This window comes from Rhinoraja longicauda, chromosome 42, assembly GCF_053455715.1.
Source record: "Rhinoraja longicauda isolate Sanriku21f chromosome 42, sRhiLon1.1, whole genome shotgun sequence".
In the NCBI taxonomy this organism is placed as follows: domain Eukaryota; kingdom Metazoa; phylum Chordata; class Chondrichthyes; order Rajiformes; family Arhynchobatidae; genus Rhinoraja; species Rhinoraja longicauda.
The window spans coordinates 6,301,817-6,317,989 of NC_135994.1; the positions used below are offsets into that span (position 1 = coordinate 6,301,817).

General features: G+C 44.5%; 1 protein-coding gene across 3 annotated transcripts; it reads right to left on the minus strand.

Moving 5' to 3' along the window:
- Window positions 1–207: 207 nt before the first annotated feature.
- Window positions 208–14,835, minus strand: LOC144611969 (tachykinin-3-like). Of its 3 annotated transcripts, none has more exons than XM_078431335.1 (7): window positions 14,682–14,835; window positions 10,466–10,596; window positions 6,701–6,803; window positions 5,369–5,398; window positions 3,248–3,301; window positions 1,158–1,230; window positions 208–528 (listed from the first exon to the last, which is right to left on the minus strand). In XM_078431335.1, the coding sequence occupies exons 2-7, from the start codon at window positions 10,562–10,564 to the stop codon at window positions 510–512; spliced, it is 378 nt and encodes a 125-aa protein (XP_078287461.1). In that variant the 5' UTR covers window positions 10,565–10,596; window positions 14,682–14,835; the 3' UTR covers window positions 208–509. The 3 variants fall into 3 exon arrangements, with proteins under 3 accessions (XP_078287461.1, XP_078287460.1, XP_078287459.1); XM_078431334.1 differs by having other exon boundaries at window positions 14,705–14,832; XM_078431333.1 differs by having other exon boundaries at window positions 14,691–14,832.
- Between the last annotated feature and the right edge of the window lie 1,338 nt (window positions 14,836–16,173).

Genomic DNA, 16,173 nt, shown 5'->3' on the forward strand with positions numbered 1-16,173 from the left:
TGCTATTGCAAAGGAAGAAGCTGATTGTGGTGAGGAAGGTGAATCCTGTAGCCAGAAAGACATGTGCATTTGGTGGAGTGTGATGAAAAAGACAGCAGTTCAAGAGATGGAGAACATACGTGTAGCCCTCTGAAACATTCTTTAACCTCACACACACACACACACTGATTGCAGATACACAAAACATGGGCAGAATACACTGAAATCTTAACGTTAAATAAAAATGTATTTATTTGGACTGGACAGTAGAGGGGATAGAATACAATAGAACACCATTTCCAGCGCTAGAATTGTTCTCGCCACGCACTTCTGCCTCATCTCCTTGGCTGGTGATGAAGGCCACGGATTCTAGAACCAGAGTCAGCACACCCGCACAGAGGTTGAATACAAACATAATTTGACTGTAAATAAGGTTATGTCAAACAAATATACTAGCTTATTCTGGGAAGGTGCGCGCTTTGGTAGATGGAACAATCACTTCCTTCTAATGGCTCCGCTTGCTTCCGACGTTAAATGGACCCACAAGTCCTAAAGGCAGAGCAGAGCTTTGTTTAATTTACAGCTGGTCTCAGTACGTTCATACGTTCCAGGAGCAGAATTAGGCCATTCGGTCCATCAAGTCTATTCAATCACAGCTGATCTATCTCATTCTCCTGCCTTCTCCCCGTAACCCAAGACGCCCGTACTAGTCAAGAATCTGTCAATCTCCGCCTTAAAAAATATCCATTGACTTGGCAATGAATTCCACAGATTCTCCGACTAAAGAAATTCCTCCATCTCCTTTCTAAAGGTACGTCCTTTAATTCTGAGGCTGTGCCCTCTGGTCCTAGACTCTCCCACTAGTGGAAATATCCTCTCCACATCCACTTTATCCAGGCCGCTCACTATTCACTAAGGCCCCCACTCATCCTTTGAAACTCCAGTGCCGTCAAACGGTCATCTTTATGTTCACCCAATAAATTCCCGGGATCGGACCAAGTAGATGCACGAATCACAGCTGGTCTGTGCTGAGAGCCGACATCAGCTCCAGGCCGCTCAGTGGAGAGAGTCAGCCTTGGCCACGTGGCTGAGTGATGTACAGCTTCATGAGCTGACATAGCGTTGCAGGCCATGAAATTATCCACAAACCCGCACGTCTTTGGAATGTAAATTATTACCTCAGCTTGCAACTGGTGGAGGTTCCATGCCCTTTTCTCCCTGGGTCATCTTCATTAAGAGCAGTTGATTCATCTGTTTAAATGTGATATTCAAAATTAATATTTCGGTTTTTTGCACAGTTGGTGCAATTTTGCCAGACTTCGAGCTAAGAGATTGTGAGTTTGAGTCCTACTTCAGGGACTGGAGCTCGTAATCCAAGCTGACACCTTGAGGCACACTGAAGGGTGCGTCTTTCAATGGAAATTAAGCAAGGCCTAGGCTGCTGTTCTATAGATGCTTCAGATCATCTGGCCTCATTTGAATTTCAGTCATAAAAAACCGAGATTGCTGGTAAGCACAGCAGGTCAGGCAGCATCTGTGGAAAGGCAAACAGTTAATGTTGACTCTGAACCCTCACTTCTATTTCCCTCTCCGCAGATGCTGCCCGACCTGCTAAGTGTTCACTTGCATTTTTTTTTGTTTCGATAAGAAATTGGAATGTGAAATTGCAATTTTGGTCTCCAAATTTGGTCTGCAATTTTGGTGCAGTTTTGGTCTCCAAATTTGAGGAAGGATATTCTTGCTATTGAGGGCATGCAGCGTAGGTTTACTAGGTTAATTCCCGGAATGGCGGGACTGTCATATGTTGAAAGACTGGAGCGGCTAGGCTTGTATACATTGGAATTTAGAAGGATGAGAGGGGATCTTATCGAAACACATAAGATTATTAAGGGGCTGGACACGTTAGAGGCAGGAAACATGTTCCCAATGTTGGGGGAGTCCAGAACCAGGGGCCACAGTTTAAGAATAAGGGGTAGGCCATTTAGAACGGAGACGAGGAAAAACGTTTTCAGTCAGAGAGTTGTAAATCTGTGGAATTCTCTGCCTCAAAAGGCAGTGGAGGGCAATTCTCTGAATGCATTCAAGAGAGAGCTAGATAGAGCTCATAAGGATAGCGGAGACAGGGGGTATGGGGAGAAGGCAGGAACGGGGTACTGATTGTGGATTATCAGCCATGATCACATTGAATGGCGGTGCTGGCTAGAAGGGCCGAATGGCCTACTCCTGCACCGATTGTCTATTGAAATGGATTGCAGAAGAAAGGGAAATATGTTATTTTGTTGCTTTTGTCAGCTTGCCCCGATTCTTTTGTTTCTAGAACGCGGTTTCCTATTTCTCAACCATTCTCGTGATTCTGTGTTGTTCTTCAATATGTGAGAATGTCACAAAGATTTACTTATGGTTAATGTTTCAGGTCTGAAACCTGGGCAAAAACCTTGGCAGAACTGGGAAAGAGAAATCAAGTTATTTTTAAGTTGCAGAGGAGCCTGGTGTTGTGTAGGCGTTAAAGATCATTTGGGCAGGTTTTCTCTCACTGTGCAGGGGGCGGTGCAGCGGTAGAGTTACTGCCTCACAGCGCCAGAGACCCAGGTTCCATCCTGACTACGGGTGCTGTCTGTACGGAGTTTGCACGTTCCCCCCCCCCCCCCCTCCCGCAGCTGTGTGGGTTTTCTCCAATATCTTCGTCAAGATCTCCCACACTCCAAAGATGTACAGGTTTGTGGTTAATTATTATCTTCAGTAAAATTGTTTTTAAAAAATTGTCCCTGGTGTGTAGGATTGAGCTAGTGTTGGTGTGCAGACTCAGTGGGGCTGAAGGGCCTGTTTCCACACTGAATCTCTGACATCTAAAGTCTGTATCAGAAGCGGCCACATCTGCCTGTCATCCATTTGTAATATTGGCTCCATTTTTCTCTCTCCATTAGTTTAAAAACCTGACCTGCTGTCCCAGGACCCTGCTTATAGAAACATACTGTATCACATGTGCAGTTTGCACGCTCTCCCCGTGACCGCGTGGGCTTCCTCCGGGTGCTCCGGTTTCCTCCCACATCCCAAAAACGTGCGGGTTTGCAGATTAATTGGCCCTCTGTAAATTTCTCCAAGTGTGTTGGGAGTGGATGAGAAAAGGGGTTAACATAGAACTAGTGTGAACCGGTGATCGATAGTCAGTGTGGACTCAGTGGGCAGAAGGTTCTGTTTCCAATCTGTATCTTTCAATCAATCAATCAATCAAACATCTAATATATAACTTTAAGAGATTCAACCTCACCCAGTTCCATGTTTCGTCTTCCCATCAGACCAACAAAAAAATCATCCAAGTCCCCTGTGGATGAAAGAAAAGTCATTCCTTTAACAGTCCAGCAGGATGTTTAATTGTGTTCAGTCTCAGGCTCCCAGCTGCTGCACTGGACCACTTAATGTTGGTGCCCAGGGCTATCTTAACCCTCATGCCAGCCTTGCCCACCGACAAGCTGGCCCTGAAAAGCCCAGTGAATGGTTTGTGATTATCACAACACTTAAATTTTAGAGCGACACAAGGAACTGCAAATGCCAGTTTCCAAAATAAGACCCAAAATGCTGGAGTAACTCAACTGAGTTACTCCAGCACTTTGTATTTCACTCAAAACATTTATTTAGTCAGCCGAATGATTGGGAAAAGAACCGAAGGAGTAGGAGTACCGGTGGCGCAGCGGTAGAGTTGCTGCCTCACAGCACCAGAGACCCGGGTTCCATCCTGACTACGGGTGCTGTGTGTGTGGAGTTTGTACCCTGTTACCGTGTGGGTTTCCTCTGGGTGCTCCGGTTTCCTCCCACTCTCCAAAGACGTACAGGTTAATTGGCCCTCTAGATTGTTCCTAGTGTGTTGGATAGTGCTAGTGTACTGGTCAGCACGGTCTCGGTGGGCAGAAGGGCCTGTATCCGTGCCGTATGTCTAATGTGCAATTAAAAAACTAAATGCAAGACTGCCTTTTTGCACTGTTTTCTCATAGTGAAGAATTCAAAGATATTGAAATTGGTCAGTAAAGCGTTGATCTCTAATGCACTGAAATACGCGGCTGTACGCCCAACAGTTTGGGCGTGCTCCTGTTTATTCTCCGTGGTCTCCGGCAGGTGTTCATCACCTCACTGCAACACATTACCACGCACGCACATGTTATCAGGTGGGGCAGCGGTAGAGTTGCTGCCTCACAGCACCAGAGACCCTGGTTCGATCCTGACTACAGGTGAAGAAGGGTCTCGACCCGAAACGTCACCCATTCCTTCTCTCCTGAGATGCTGCCTGACCTGCTGAGTTACTCCAGCATTTTGTGAATAAATACCTTCGATTTGTACCAGCATCTGCAGTTATTTTCTTATACTGACTACAGGTGCTGTCTGTATAGAAACAGACACATGGAAAATAGGTGCAGGAGTAGGCCATTCGGCCCTTCGAGCCTGTACGCACCGCCATTCAATATGATCATGGCTGATCATCCAACTCAGTATCCCGTACCTGCCTTCTCTCCATACCCCCTGATCCCTTTAGCCACAAGGGCCACATCTAACTCAATATAGAGTTTATATAGAGTGTATACGTTCTCCGTGACCCACGTGGGTTTTCCTCGGGTGCTTCTTTCGTGTCTTTCGTTTCCTCGTTTCTTCTTTCGGTTTCCGGCTTCGGTAAAGATTGTAAATTGTCCCTCGTGTGTTGGATAGTGTTAGTGTGCGAGGATCGCTGGCCTGCACAGATTTGGTGGGACGAAGGGCCTGTTTCTGTGCTGTATCTCTAAATTAAACACAAGTGACCAAATGTGGGATCAGAGAGTGGGTGAGTGAGATTCCGCCTGGCAAAGGCACAAGACGGGCACCAACGGGTCAACCTATGCCCATCACACCTCTTTACCGACTTTCCTTCTGAACATTAATTTCCAGTTGTATTACCCTTCCGAAATCTGCACCCAGTCATTCTGCACCCATTCTAAAACAATGTTATCGTAATTTAGCATTTGAGGTCATGTCCAGTTTTTAATCATTTATTTAATGGTGTAAAGTTAATTTCTGAAAGAGATATACCATTATTCCCCAGAAACAAGGAACTGCAGATGCTGGTTTACACAATAGGACACAAAGTGTTGGAGTAACTTGGCAGATCAGGCAGAATCTCTGCAGCATATGGATAAGTGACGTTTCGGGTCAGGACCCTTCATCCCACAGTCCTGCCCCACCTCTCTTCCAGCTTTCTCCCTCCTCTCTCCTCCTCCCCCCCCCCCCCCCCCCCCCCACTACAATTAGTCTGAAGGACTTTCACCCAAAACCTCACCTATCCATGTTCTCCAGAAATGCCATGTGACCCAGAGTTACTTCAGCACTTTGTGTCTTTTTTAAAAAAAATCTGTTTGTGATCACTTACGTTTCTGAGCCACAGGATTTTCCTTTATACCTGCAAAATAAATAAGACGCATTGAGTCGTAGAGTTACGCAGCACAGAAACAGTCCTCGAGGCCCAACTTGCCAGTGTGTCGGAAGGAACTGCAGACGCTGGTTTAGACCGAAGATAGGCACAAAAAGCTGGAGTAACTCAGCGGGAAAGGGAATGGGTGACATTTCGTGTCAAACCTTCAGACCGAAAGTAGAAGGGAGGGAAGATAAGGCCAGAACAAAGCAGGGCCGCCAGCCGATGACCAAAGGAGGGTGGAGCCCACAAGGGCCCATTGTTGGCTGGGGAAGAGGAGATAACAAAGGGATGCAAGGGTGCGAACAGTGGAACTCGTAGGGCAACTGGGGGGGGGGGGGGGGGGGGGACAGGCGAGGGAAGGAATGCAGGGGCTACTTGATATTAGCGACATCAATATTGGTATCGCTGGATGTAAGCTGCCCGAGTGAAATTCGAGGTGCTGTTCCTCCAATCTGTGTGGTCTCATTCTCACTTTAGTTTTAGACTCTCCTACCGTCAGGAAAAGAGTGATCATCCACCTTATGATTTTATTTACCTCTATATATTGCCCCTCAGCCTCCTGCAGTCCAGGAAAAAAAACCTCCAGTCTGTCTTTATAACTCCAGTCATCCTGTCCCAGTCATAGAGTGATAGCGTGTGGAAACAGGCCCTTCAGCCCAACTCGCCCACACCGGCCAACATGTCCCAGCTACACTAGTCCCACTTGCCTGCACTTGGTCCATATCCCTCTAAACCTGTCCTATCCATGTACCTGTCCAACTGTTACCTCCTCTGGCAGCTTGTTCCATACACCCACCACCCTTTGTGAAAAAGTTACCCCTCACATTTCTATTAAATCTTTTCTCCTTCACCTTGAACCTATGTCCTCTGGTCCTCAATTCCCCATCTCTGGGTAAAAGACTCTGTACATCTACCCGATCTATTCCTCTCATGATTTTGTCCACCTCTACAAGATCTTCCCTCATCCTCCTGCGCTCTATGGAATAGAAACCCAGCCTACTTAACCTCTCCCTGTAGCTCACACCCTCTAGTCCTGGCACCATCCTCTTAACCTGGATCGGACATTACTCCAAGTGACCAAGTGCGTGGACTTTGAAAACGGCGCCAAAACTGGTGACTCTTGCATGTGATCTCAGTGGACTATTTCTATGCACTTTGTACTCATCAGGCATTGTGCTTACTTTACTGAACTGTATGCAAAATAGGAATTTCACTGACAATAAAGAACCATTGACCAACATGACCAAAGAGAAAGTTTCTTGATTTTCAAATAGGTTTAGTACTTGCCAGCCATTCTCCTTCCCATTAGTCCCACAAATCCATCGTAGGACAGGCCGTCGTAGAACCGCTTCAAGAAGAGATGGGGCAGCTTTTCCTCATTCACACTTCCCTGCAACAGAAGACAGGAGTACACAAAGCACTGGAGTAACTCAGCGGGTCAGGCACATCTGTGGAGAACATGGATAGGTGACGTTTCACAGAGTGCTGGAGTAACTCAGCGGGTCAGGCAGCATCTGTGGAGAACATGGATAGGTGACGTTTCACAGAGTGCTGGAGTAACTCAGCGGGTCAGGCAGCATCTGTGGAGAACGTGGATAGGTGACGTTTCACAGAGTGCTGGAGTAACTCAGCGGGTCAGGCAGCATCTGTGGAGAACATGGATAGGTGACGTTTCACAGAGTGCTGGAGTAACTCAGCGGGTCAGGCAGCATCTGTGGAGAACATGGACAGGTGACGTTTTGGTTCGAGACCCTACTTCAGCCTGCCTGCCACCGTCACACCACCTCATCCCTGCTTCTTCAAACGTAACTAGCAAAAGCTGGGACTGTTACCCCGAGTCACCACCAGGTGGTTCCTATCACTCAGCCTCAAAGCTATTACATGTAGAGTATCTGACTTTGTCTTGCATGAAAGCTTTTGAGACAGCAATATCTTGAGGCAGCACCTTAAGTAGATTTGCAAAAGTGGAACAGTGCCATCCACCAACACTGTAGATCCATAAGAGTTTTGCCTTTCCTAAATTTGTCAATTTTTGCCATAATTTGTTGTTCTGTGGCCTGCTTTTTATTTTGTGGCCCGCTTGTCAAAAACATAGAAAATAGGTGCAGGAGGAGGCCAGCACCAGCATTCATTGTGATCATGGCTGATCATCCACAATCAGTAACCCCTGACTGCCTTCTCTCCATATCCCTTGATTCTGCTAGCCCCTAGAGCTCTGTCTAACTAAATATTATGTCCCTTGAATACATTAGCAAACATAGAACAGTATAGCACAGGATCAGGCCCTTCGGCCCAAGATTTCTGTGCTGATCATGTCAAGTTAAATATCTCGCCTGCCTGCACGTGATCCATACCCCTCCATTCCCTGCACATCCACGTGCCTATCTAAAAGCCTCTTAAACACCACTAACATTATGTAACTCCATCACCACCCCTGGCAGTACATTCCAGGAATGCAGCACTCTCTGCACATCTACATAGAAGATCGAACGGTACAGCGCAGGTACAAGCCCTTTAGCCCACAATGTCTGTGCCAAACCTGATGCTGTTAAACTAATCTGTGCCTGCTCGTGATCCATATCCTTCCATTCCCTGAGCAAGGCTGTTCTGTACGTCTTCTATATACTAAAACTCTTGTTTGTTTCTTTGTTCCTGAACTACAGCCAAAACGGTACATGATAGCGCGGCAATTTTAGGCCCACCTTACTCACCGTCGACCCTTTGGTGCTAATGGAATAAGTTTCATTGAAATCGGTGTTATATTTTTTAAGTTATTCACATTTTAACGTTTAAATCTATCTCCTAGGGAGGGAGGAGGAGGGAGGATAAGGGGGGGAGAGGGGAGAGGAGGGGGGGGGGGGAGAGAGTGGAGGAGAGGGTGCTGCACCAATATAGGAGTGGTTTGGGCCCAACGGGTCCACTTGGTCTAGTATCCTTTAATTTTAATGAAGATTTTACAAGTGACAATATTGTCATCTTTATTCCCAGTGTTATTAGTCACTGACTTTAAGTATGATCATATTCATATCATATCATCATATCATATCATATATATTATAATCATAGATCCCCAAAGATATGATAGTTTACACAGCGATTCAAAAATAAACATTTAGCAACAAGCATCATCCATTTTGGCAAAAAAAAAATTCCATTGACTCCTAAATTAATCTTGCTACTTTTGACCTAATCACACTTTGCGTTTACATTAGAATGCATTTACAACAATAGTTTTGTTTTGCTTATTGTCACGTGTACCGAGGTACAGTGAAAAGCTTGTGTTGCGTGCAATCGAGCCATTTACGGTGTACAGAAACATGATAAAGGGAATAATGTTTAGTGCAAGATAAAGCTAGTAATATCCAATCAAAGATAGTCCGAGGGTCTCCAATGAGGTAGATAGTAGTTCAGCACTGCTCTCTAGTTGTGGTAGGATGGTTCAGTTGCCTGATAACAGTTGGGAAGAAACTCCCTGAATCTGGAGGTGTGCATTTTCACATTTCTGTGCCTCTTGCCCGGAGAGGGGATAGTTATACATCACCTTTAACAGGGTGAAATGTCTCAAGATTTTCCACATGAACGTAATCAATTTGATTGACAACAGACTGACAAAATCAATATCAATTGACAAATGAGAGTTGAGCCAAGGTATATGATAGGGTTTGGTTCATGAAGTCTATGATGAAGCAAAGCCAATTTACTCAGAAATAAAGTATTGTTAAATAAAACAAAGGAGAACATTAATTTATGGAACATTACAGCATCTTCTCCCACTGAAAGCAGGGTTATTTCTCCAGTAAGTGCAACAAGTGGAGGACAAGGACATGCAAATGAGGTACATGGGGATCAATAACTTAGAGTACTTTGTTCTCTCGCTTTTGATCAACAGAGAAAATACAAAAGCATTTTCAATCTGTTTGGTAATAAGATTGTCATAAAACATATCTGCAGCCTAGGGAATGTAGCAAGTCATCGAGTCATACAGCATGGACCCAATTTGTCCTTGCTGACCAAGTTGCCCCATCTAAGCTAGTCCCATTTGTTTGCATTTGGCCCATATGCCTTTAAACCTTTCCTATCCATGTGCATGTCCAAGTGACATTTAAATGTTATAAGAAAATAACTGCAGATGCTGGTACAAATCGAAGGTATTTATTCACAAAATGCTGGAGTAACTCAGCAGGTCAGGCAGCATCTCGGGAGAGAAGGAATGGGCGGGAGAGAAGGAATGGGTAACGTTTTGGGTCGAGACCCTTTTTCAGACTGATGTCAGGGGGGGTGGGACAAAGGAAGGATATAGGTGGAGACAGGAAGATAGAGGGAGAACTGGGAAGGAGGAGGGGAAGGGAGGGACAGAGGACTTATCTAAAGTTGGAGAAGTCGATGTTCATACCACTGGGCTGCAAGCTGCCCAGGCGAAATATGAGGTGCTGTTCCTCCAATTTCCACTGGGCCTCACTATGGCACTGGAGGAGGCCCATGACAGAAAGGTCAGACTGGGAATGGGAGGGGGAGTTGAAGTGCTCGGCCACCGGGAGATCAGTTTGGCCAATGCGGACCGAGCGTTGTTATCCTACCTGCCTCAACTACCTCCTATGGCAGCTCGTTCCATATACCCACCACCCTCTGAGTGGAAAAGTTGCCTCCCCCCCTCCCTTCCTTTTAAATCTTTGCCCTCTCATCTTAAACCTATGCCCTCTGGTTTTTGATTTCCCCTACCCTGGGTAAATGACTGTGCATTTATTTACCTCATCTATTCCCCTCATGATTTTATGTCCCTCTATCAGATCTCGCTTCATCCTCCTGCGCTCCATGGAATACAACCCAACCACTCCCAATAGCTCAGACCCTCGAGTCCAAGCAACATCCTCGTAAACCTTCTCTGCACTCATCCAGGTGACGAAGAAATATTGGCCAGGGAGGTGATTTGCTGAATATTATAGACAATAGACAATATTGTACCGCACGAGAATTGAAACTATCTCCAAAATGGCAAACACCATACAGAAATAAACTAGAAATACCGCAGACCTTTAGAAGTGGGGAACGCACCTTGGTTGGAACGCCACCGGTTGCCAACTGCCCCTCGTGGTTTGTCGAACACATTTCCAAAAAGGCAGAAACCAAGGCCAACGCAATGAAACCTTTCATGTTGCCGACTCTTGCTGCGATTCGAAATGAAGCTTAACCAGAAAAGCAAAGAGGGAAGAGAAAAAAAATCACAGGGAAAATAATTGTATGGACATTCATCATGTTGTGATATTGCAGGGACTACTTTGTTGTATCACAAGGACTAACAGAGAGAGTTGCCAGTTTGGGGGGAAACATGTCCTGGAAAAGTCTCCTAATTCAAGTTGCAAATGATAACTCTTAGCATTTCGTTGTGTAGGAAGATAACTGCAGATGCTGGTACAAATCGAAGGTATCACAAAATGCTGGAGTAACTCAGCAGGTCAGGCAGCATCTTTGAGAGAAGGAATGGGTGACGTTTCGGGTCGAGACCCTTCTTCAGTCTGAAGAAGGGTCTCGACCCGAAACGTCACCCATTCCTTCTCTCCAAGACGCTGCCTTCAGACTGAAGATGGGTCTCGACCCGAAACGTCACCCATTCCTTCTCTCCAAGATGCTGCCTGACCCGCTGAGTTACTCCAGCATTTTGTGATACGCTTAGCATTTCAATGCATTGGATTAAAATTACATGGCACATGATCAATCATTGGAGCGAGCAAACGAGGGCTGTTTAGAGATACTTGCTCAGCTATCAGTCACTTCCACAGCTATCCAAGCTGCCTGGAAATATTCTTGTTACTGGGGTTTTCACAAGTTCATAGAGTATTGGAGTATTTGGCCCATCAAGTCTACCACCATTCAATCATGGCTGATCTATCTCTCCCTCCCAACCCCATTCTCCTGCCTTCTCCCCATAACCCCTGACACCCGCACTAATCAAGTTCCTCGGTCTAAATGATTGTTTTGCTGATGTTTTGGAGTAACAGAGTTCCACCCATTAAAATACTCTGGGCCGATATATTCTCAGTCAGCACTGTTTGTTTACCTGTTAACTACTAACAGCTGCGCCACTGCGCCGTCCAACTTTTGAGTTATTCTTGCGGCCAGGCACTGTGACTCAAAATATCACCCGTTCACAATGCTGCCTGACCTGCCGAGTTACTCCAGCACCTTGCATGCTTTTTTTTTCAAAATATTAAACACTTAAGATCGAAAAAACACCAGTGATAATTCCCTTATGATCACAATCCTTAATTTAAAGTGTAGGAAGGAACTGCAGATGCTGGTTTAAACTGTAGACACAAAAATGCTGGAGTAACTCAGCGGGTCAGGCAGCATCTCTGGTGAGAAGGAATGGGCGAGGTTTCGGGTTGAGACCCTTCTTCAAACCGGGTAAATGCACTAGTTAGCATTATTTTACCCAGTATTAAAAATCTCCATAATCAGTTAGTTTTCCACCAGCACTTTATGTTTTCTTTAATCAGTTAATCATATTTACATTGTAAATAGCTTACCCACTCACTTCCTTAATTTCAGGGCAGAGACAGCTTTTGGGAGAGATTTATCTGTGATTTGGATAAAATTGTCTCCGGAGATTGAACTTGAAATGTTACTGCATGTTAAGCGTGTCAGGTCAGACGAACAGAAACATCCCACCCGAAATACGCCAGGCGCTACGGGCTTGGATATCTCCAGTTCGGCAAAGGTTAGATTGCGCGCTGTTTCACTTAAAGAGACACTTTTCTCTTCTCCTTCGGCGGGCAAACAAAAGCTGACATTTGCACAGCGCCTCAGATATTCGGAAACGTTTCACAGTCAAGGGGCAAGCTTGCTAAAGTGCAGTTGCCAGCAAATGCAGCATACAATTTTGCGCACAGCCAGGTTATGAAGAGCATCAAAAAGAACGGTTAATTTGTACCTGCGTGGAGTTGTCCGTCAGGACAATCTCTCTCCGTCCCTCCCCCACCCTACCGGAGTCATCCTCGCTGTTTGTATCCACTCATGATCACCATTTCCACAGCCAACAACAGACCATTGTGGGCTCCATCTGCCCGTGATCATCGTTGCTGGCTTTGGTTTGTTCTTTTGCATTCATTTGTTCTTTGTACCTCTTCATCCCTCTAGTTTCCCTCTCCCCCGACTCTCAGTCTGAAGAAGGGTCTCGACCCCAAACGTCACCTATTCCTTTACCCCAGAGATGCTGCCTGGCCCTCTGAGTTACTCCAGCACTGTATCTACTGGAGGAACATGTTGCCCCTAAAATGGCACTGTGACATTTCTGTTGTCACATACACAGGCAAACAACTGGGCAGCAATTCTTCAGTACTGCTGTCGGTATGATGTGACTAAGTCTCTGGTCTTTAAGTCACTTAAAGAGATTTAAGTCACAGTCAAATGGCACGAAACAGGCCCTTTGGCCCAACTTTGGCCCATGAAGACCCTTTCCGGCGGGATTCATCTTGGGAACTTGGGGCCACTGAAATGTTGTACATAAAAGGAGCAACTTTACTGTTTGTTGTGCTAGCTGACTTGTTTGGTGTTTGGAACATCCCTATTTCATTCTGTCAAGGAACACAGGGAAATCTGGAGAAAGTAGAACGTCTCACAACCTCAGCAACAAGATATTCAGTCTCCTAGATATATCAAAAACATACAGTGGAATATGACACTGAAACGTCTGTGGATTCGAGCTTTCTGTGTCCACATGCAAATCTGTGGTAGACGCCTTTGATAGAATAAATAAAGACACAAGAAACTGCAGATGCTGGAATTTTAAGGAAAATAACAAAATGCTGGAGGAATCAGCAGTTCAGGCAACATCCAGGGAATGGATGGATGACATTTCAGGTTGGGACCCTTACTGGGCCACAAAGGTCTGAAGAAGGGTCTATTCTCTCCAAAGATGCTGCCCGACCCACTGAGTTCCTCCAGCACTTTGTTTTTTGGGTAAATACAACTTTTGCTTGGCGTGACATGCACTATGGTTACACATTAATGAGATTTCATGAAAGCTTCACAGAGACCAATCTTTTCTTTGCCTCCCCACGCTGTTCGACCTGTTGTTCATCTGCAGCATCTTGAATTACTTTTGCATATTAATATTAAGGCTAAGGTAGACACAAAATGCCGGAGTAACTCAGCGGGTCAGGCAGCATCTCTGGAGAGAAGGAATGGGTGAAGAGGGGTCTCGACCCGAAACGTCACCCATTCCTTCTCTCCCGAAAATGCTGCCTGACCCGCTGAGTTACTCCAGCATTTTGTGTCTACCTTCGATTTAAACCAGCATCTGCAGCTTATTTTCCTATTAATGTTAAGGCTACTGGGTTAGGTCATACCAAGCTATTGGATATTTAACAATAAACTGCAAGATCACAGAAGTAAAAGAACTGAAGAAAAATCCAGACAGTGATTCACGAGCCTGTGTAAAACACATTGAAAAGGAACAATATATGGACATTTAAATAACTTTATTTTGTAAAACAAATAACGATAACAATTTTTTTTTTAAAGAGCAATCCAATGCAAGTTATTTTTAAATGATTTTTTAAAAAACTTTAAAAATTCACAATTAAAAAGTTTAAATCTAAAATTGCCCGAATCACCTACAGCCTTAGAGAAAACCAAAGTTATTTTTGCTTTCATTGTATATTATTATTTTTTTTTCACGTCTTCAATATTTATGGACAATATATGGACATTTAAATAACTTTATTTTGTAAAACAAATAACGATGACAATTTTTTTTTAAAAAGAGCAATCCAATGCAAGTTATTTTTAAATGTTTTAAAAAGAAACTTTAAAAATTCACAATTAGAAAGTTTAAATCTAAAATTGCCCAAATCACCTACAGCGTTAGAGAAAACAGAAGTTATTTTTGCTTTCATTGTATATTATTAATTTATTTTCACGTCTTCAATATTTATAGACAATATATGGACATTTAAATACCTTTATTTTGTAAAACAAATAACGATAACAAAAATTTTAAAAAGAGCAAGTTATTTTAAAATGTTTTAAAAAGAAACTTTAAAAATTCACAATTAGAAAGTTTAAATCTAAAATTGCCCGAATCACCTACAGCGTTAGAGAAAACAGAAGTTATTTTTGCTTTCATTGTATATTATTAATTTTTTTTCACGTCTTCAATATTTATGGACAATATATGGACATTTAAATAACTTTATTTTGTAAAACAAATAACGATGACAATTTTTTTTTCATATACATCAGTTAAAACAATATTTCACTGTCATATTACTTAGCCAACCGTTCAATACAAACTTTCTCCTGGGGAAGTTCTCCGTTTCCGAGCCGACCGTTGCCTGCGTCGAGTTTGAATGCGTGGCGTTTGTTTCTCTCTTTAACCACTTTGTTTCTCTCTTTATACACCTCGCTGCCCACAGCTGGGAGGAACCGCCTCCCTGCCAGTCTCTGCAGTCAGTTTATTGTGATCCTCTTGTTTATGAATGGAGGGATTGGGGACGAATCAAAGCCTGCTGTTAGATATTGAAGGGACGCCCACACCAACGCGAACGACCAGGTTTCGCCCACCGAGTCTTTTGCAAATTACGCACCATTTAGGATTTTAAAAGACTTTCGGATTACAGATTATTTAAGGGTCAGACCTGGCAGTCTTCGTGAAAGGGTCTCGACCCGAAACGCCACCCATTCCTTCTCTCCAGAGATGCTGCCCGTCCCGCTGAGTTACTCCAGCTTTTTGTGTCTATCTTTAGAAAAAGAATGCTTTCATTCTTAAATAGAGCACTAATTAAATGAGTCATAGTCATTGAGTCAAGCAGCACAGAAACCCAAAATTACCCACACAACCATCCCACGTGCCCACATTTGGCCCATATCCCTCTAAACCTCTCCTGTCAAGAGAGGTTCATAGCTGTCAAGAGAGCAAGACATTGCCTTCAAGAGAGAGTTAGATTTAGCTCTTCGGGCGAACGGAATCAAGGGATATGGGGAGAAAACAGGAACGGGGTACTGATTGTGGATGATCAGCCACGATCATATTGAATGGCGGTGCTGGCTCTAAGGGCCGAATGGCCGACTCCCGCACCTATTTTCTATGTTTCTATGTATCCATGTATCTGTCCAAATGTCTTTTAAATGTTGTCATAACACCTGCCTCAACTACCCTGTCTGGCAGCTTGCTCCATACACCCATCACCTGTGTGAAAAAGTTGCCCCTCAGGTTCCTATTAAACCTTTCCATTCTCACCTTAAACCTATGTCCCCTAATCTGGGTAAAAGACACTGTACACTTACCCAATCGATTATCCTCATCATCTTATATCTATATACTAAAACTCTCGTTTGTTTGTTTGTTTGTTCCTCAACTACCGCCAAAACGGTACACGATAGCGCAAGAATTTTCGGCCCACCTTACTCACCGTCGTCCCTTTGGTGCTAATGGAAGAGGTTTCATTGAAATCGGTGTTATATTTTAAAAGTTATTCACATTTTAAAGTTTAAATCTATCTCCTAGGGAGGGAGGGGGTAGCGAGGGAGGGGCGGAGGGAGGGGAGGGGGAGAGGAGGGGTAGTGGAGGTGGAGGGAAGGGGATGGGGAGGGAAGGGGGAGGGGGGGAGGAGGGGAGGGAAGGGGGGAAGGGGGAGGGAAGGGGGAGGGGGGGAGGAGAGGATGTTGCACCAATGCAGAAGAGGTTTGGGCACAACAGGTCCACTTGGTCTAGCACCTGTATAAAATCATCCTTCCTCTCTCCTGTGTCCTTCATTATCACA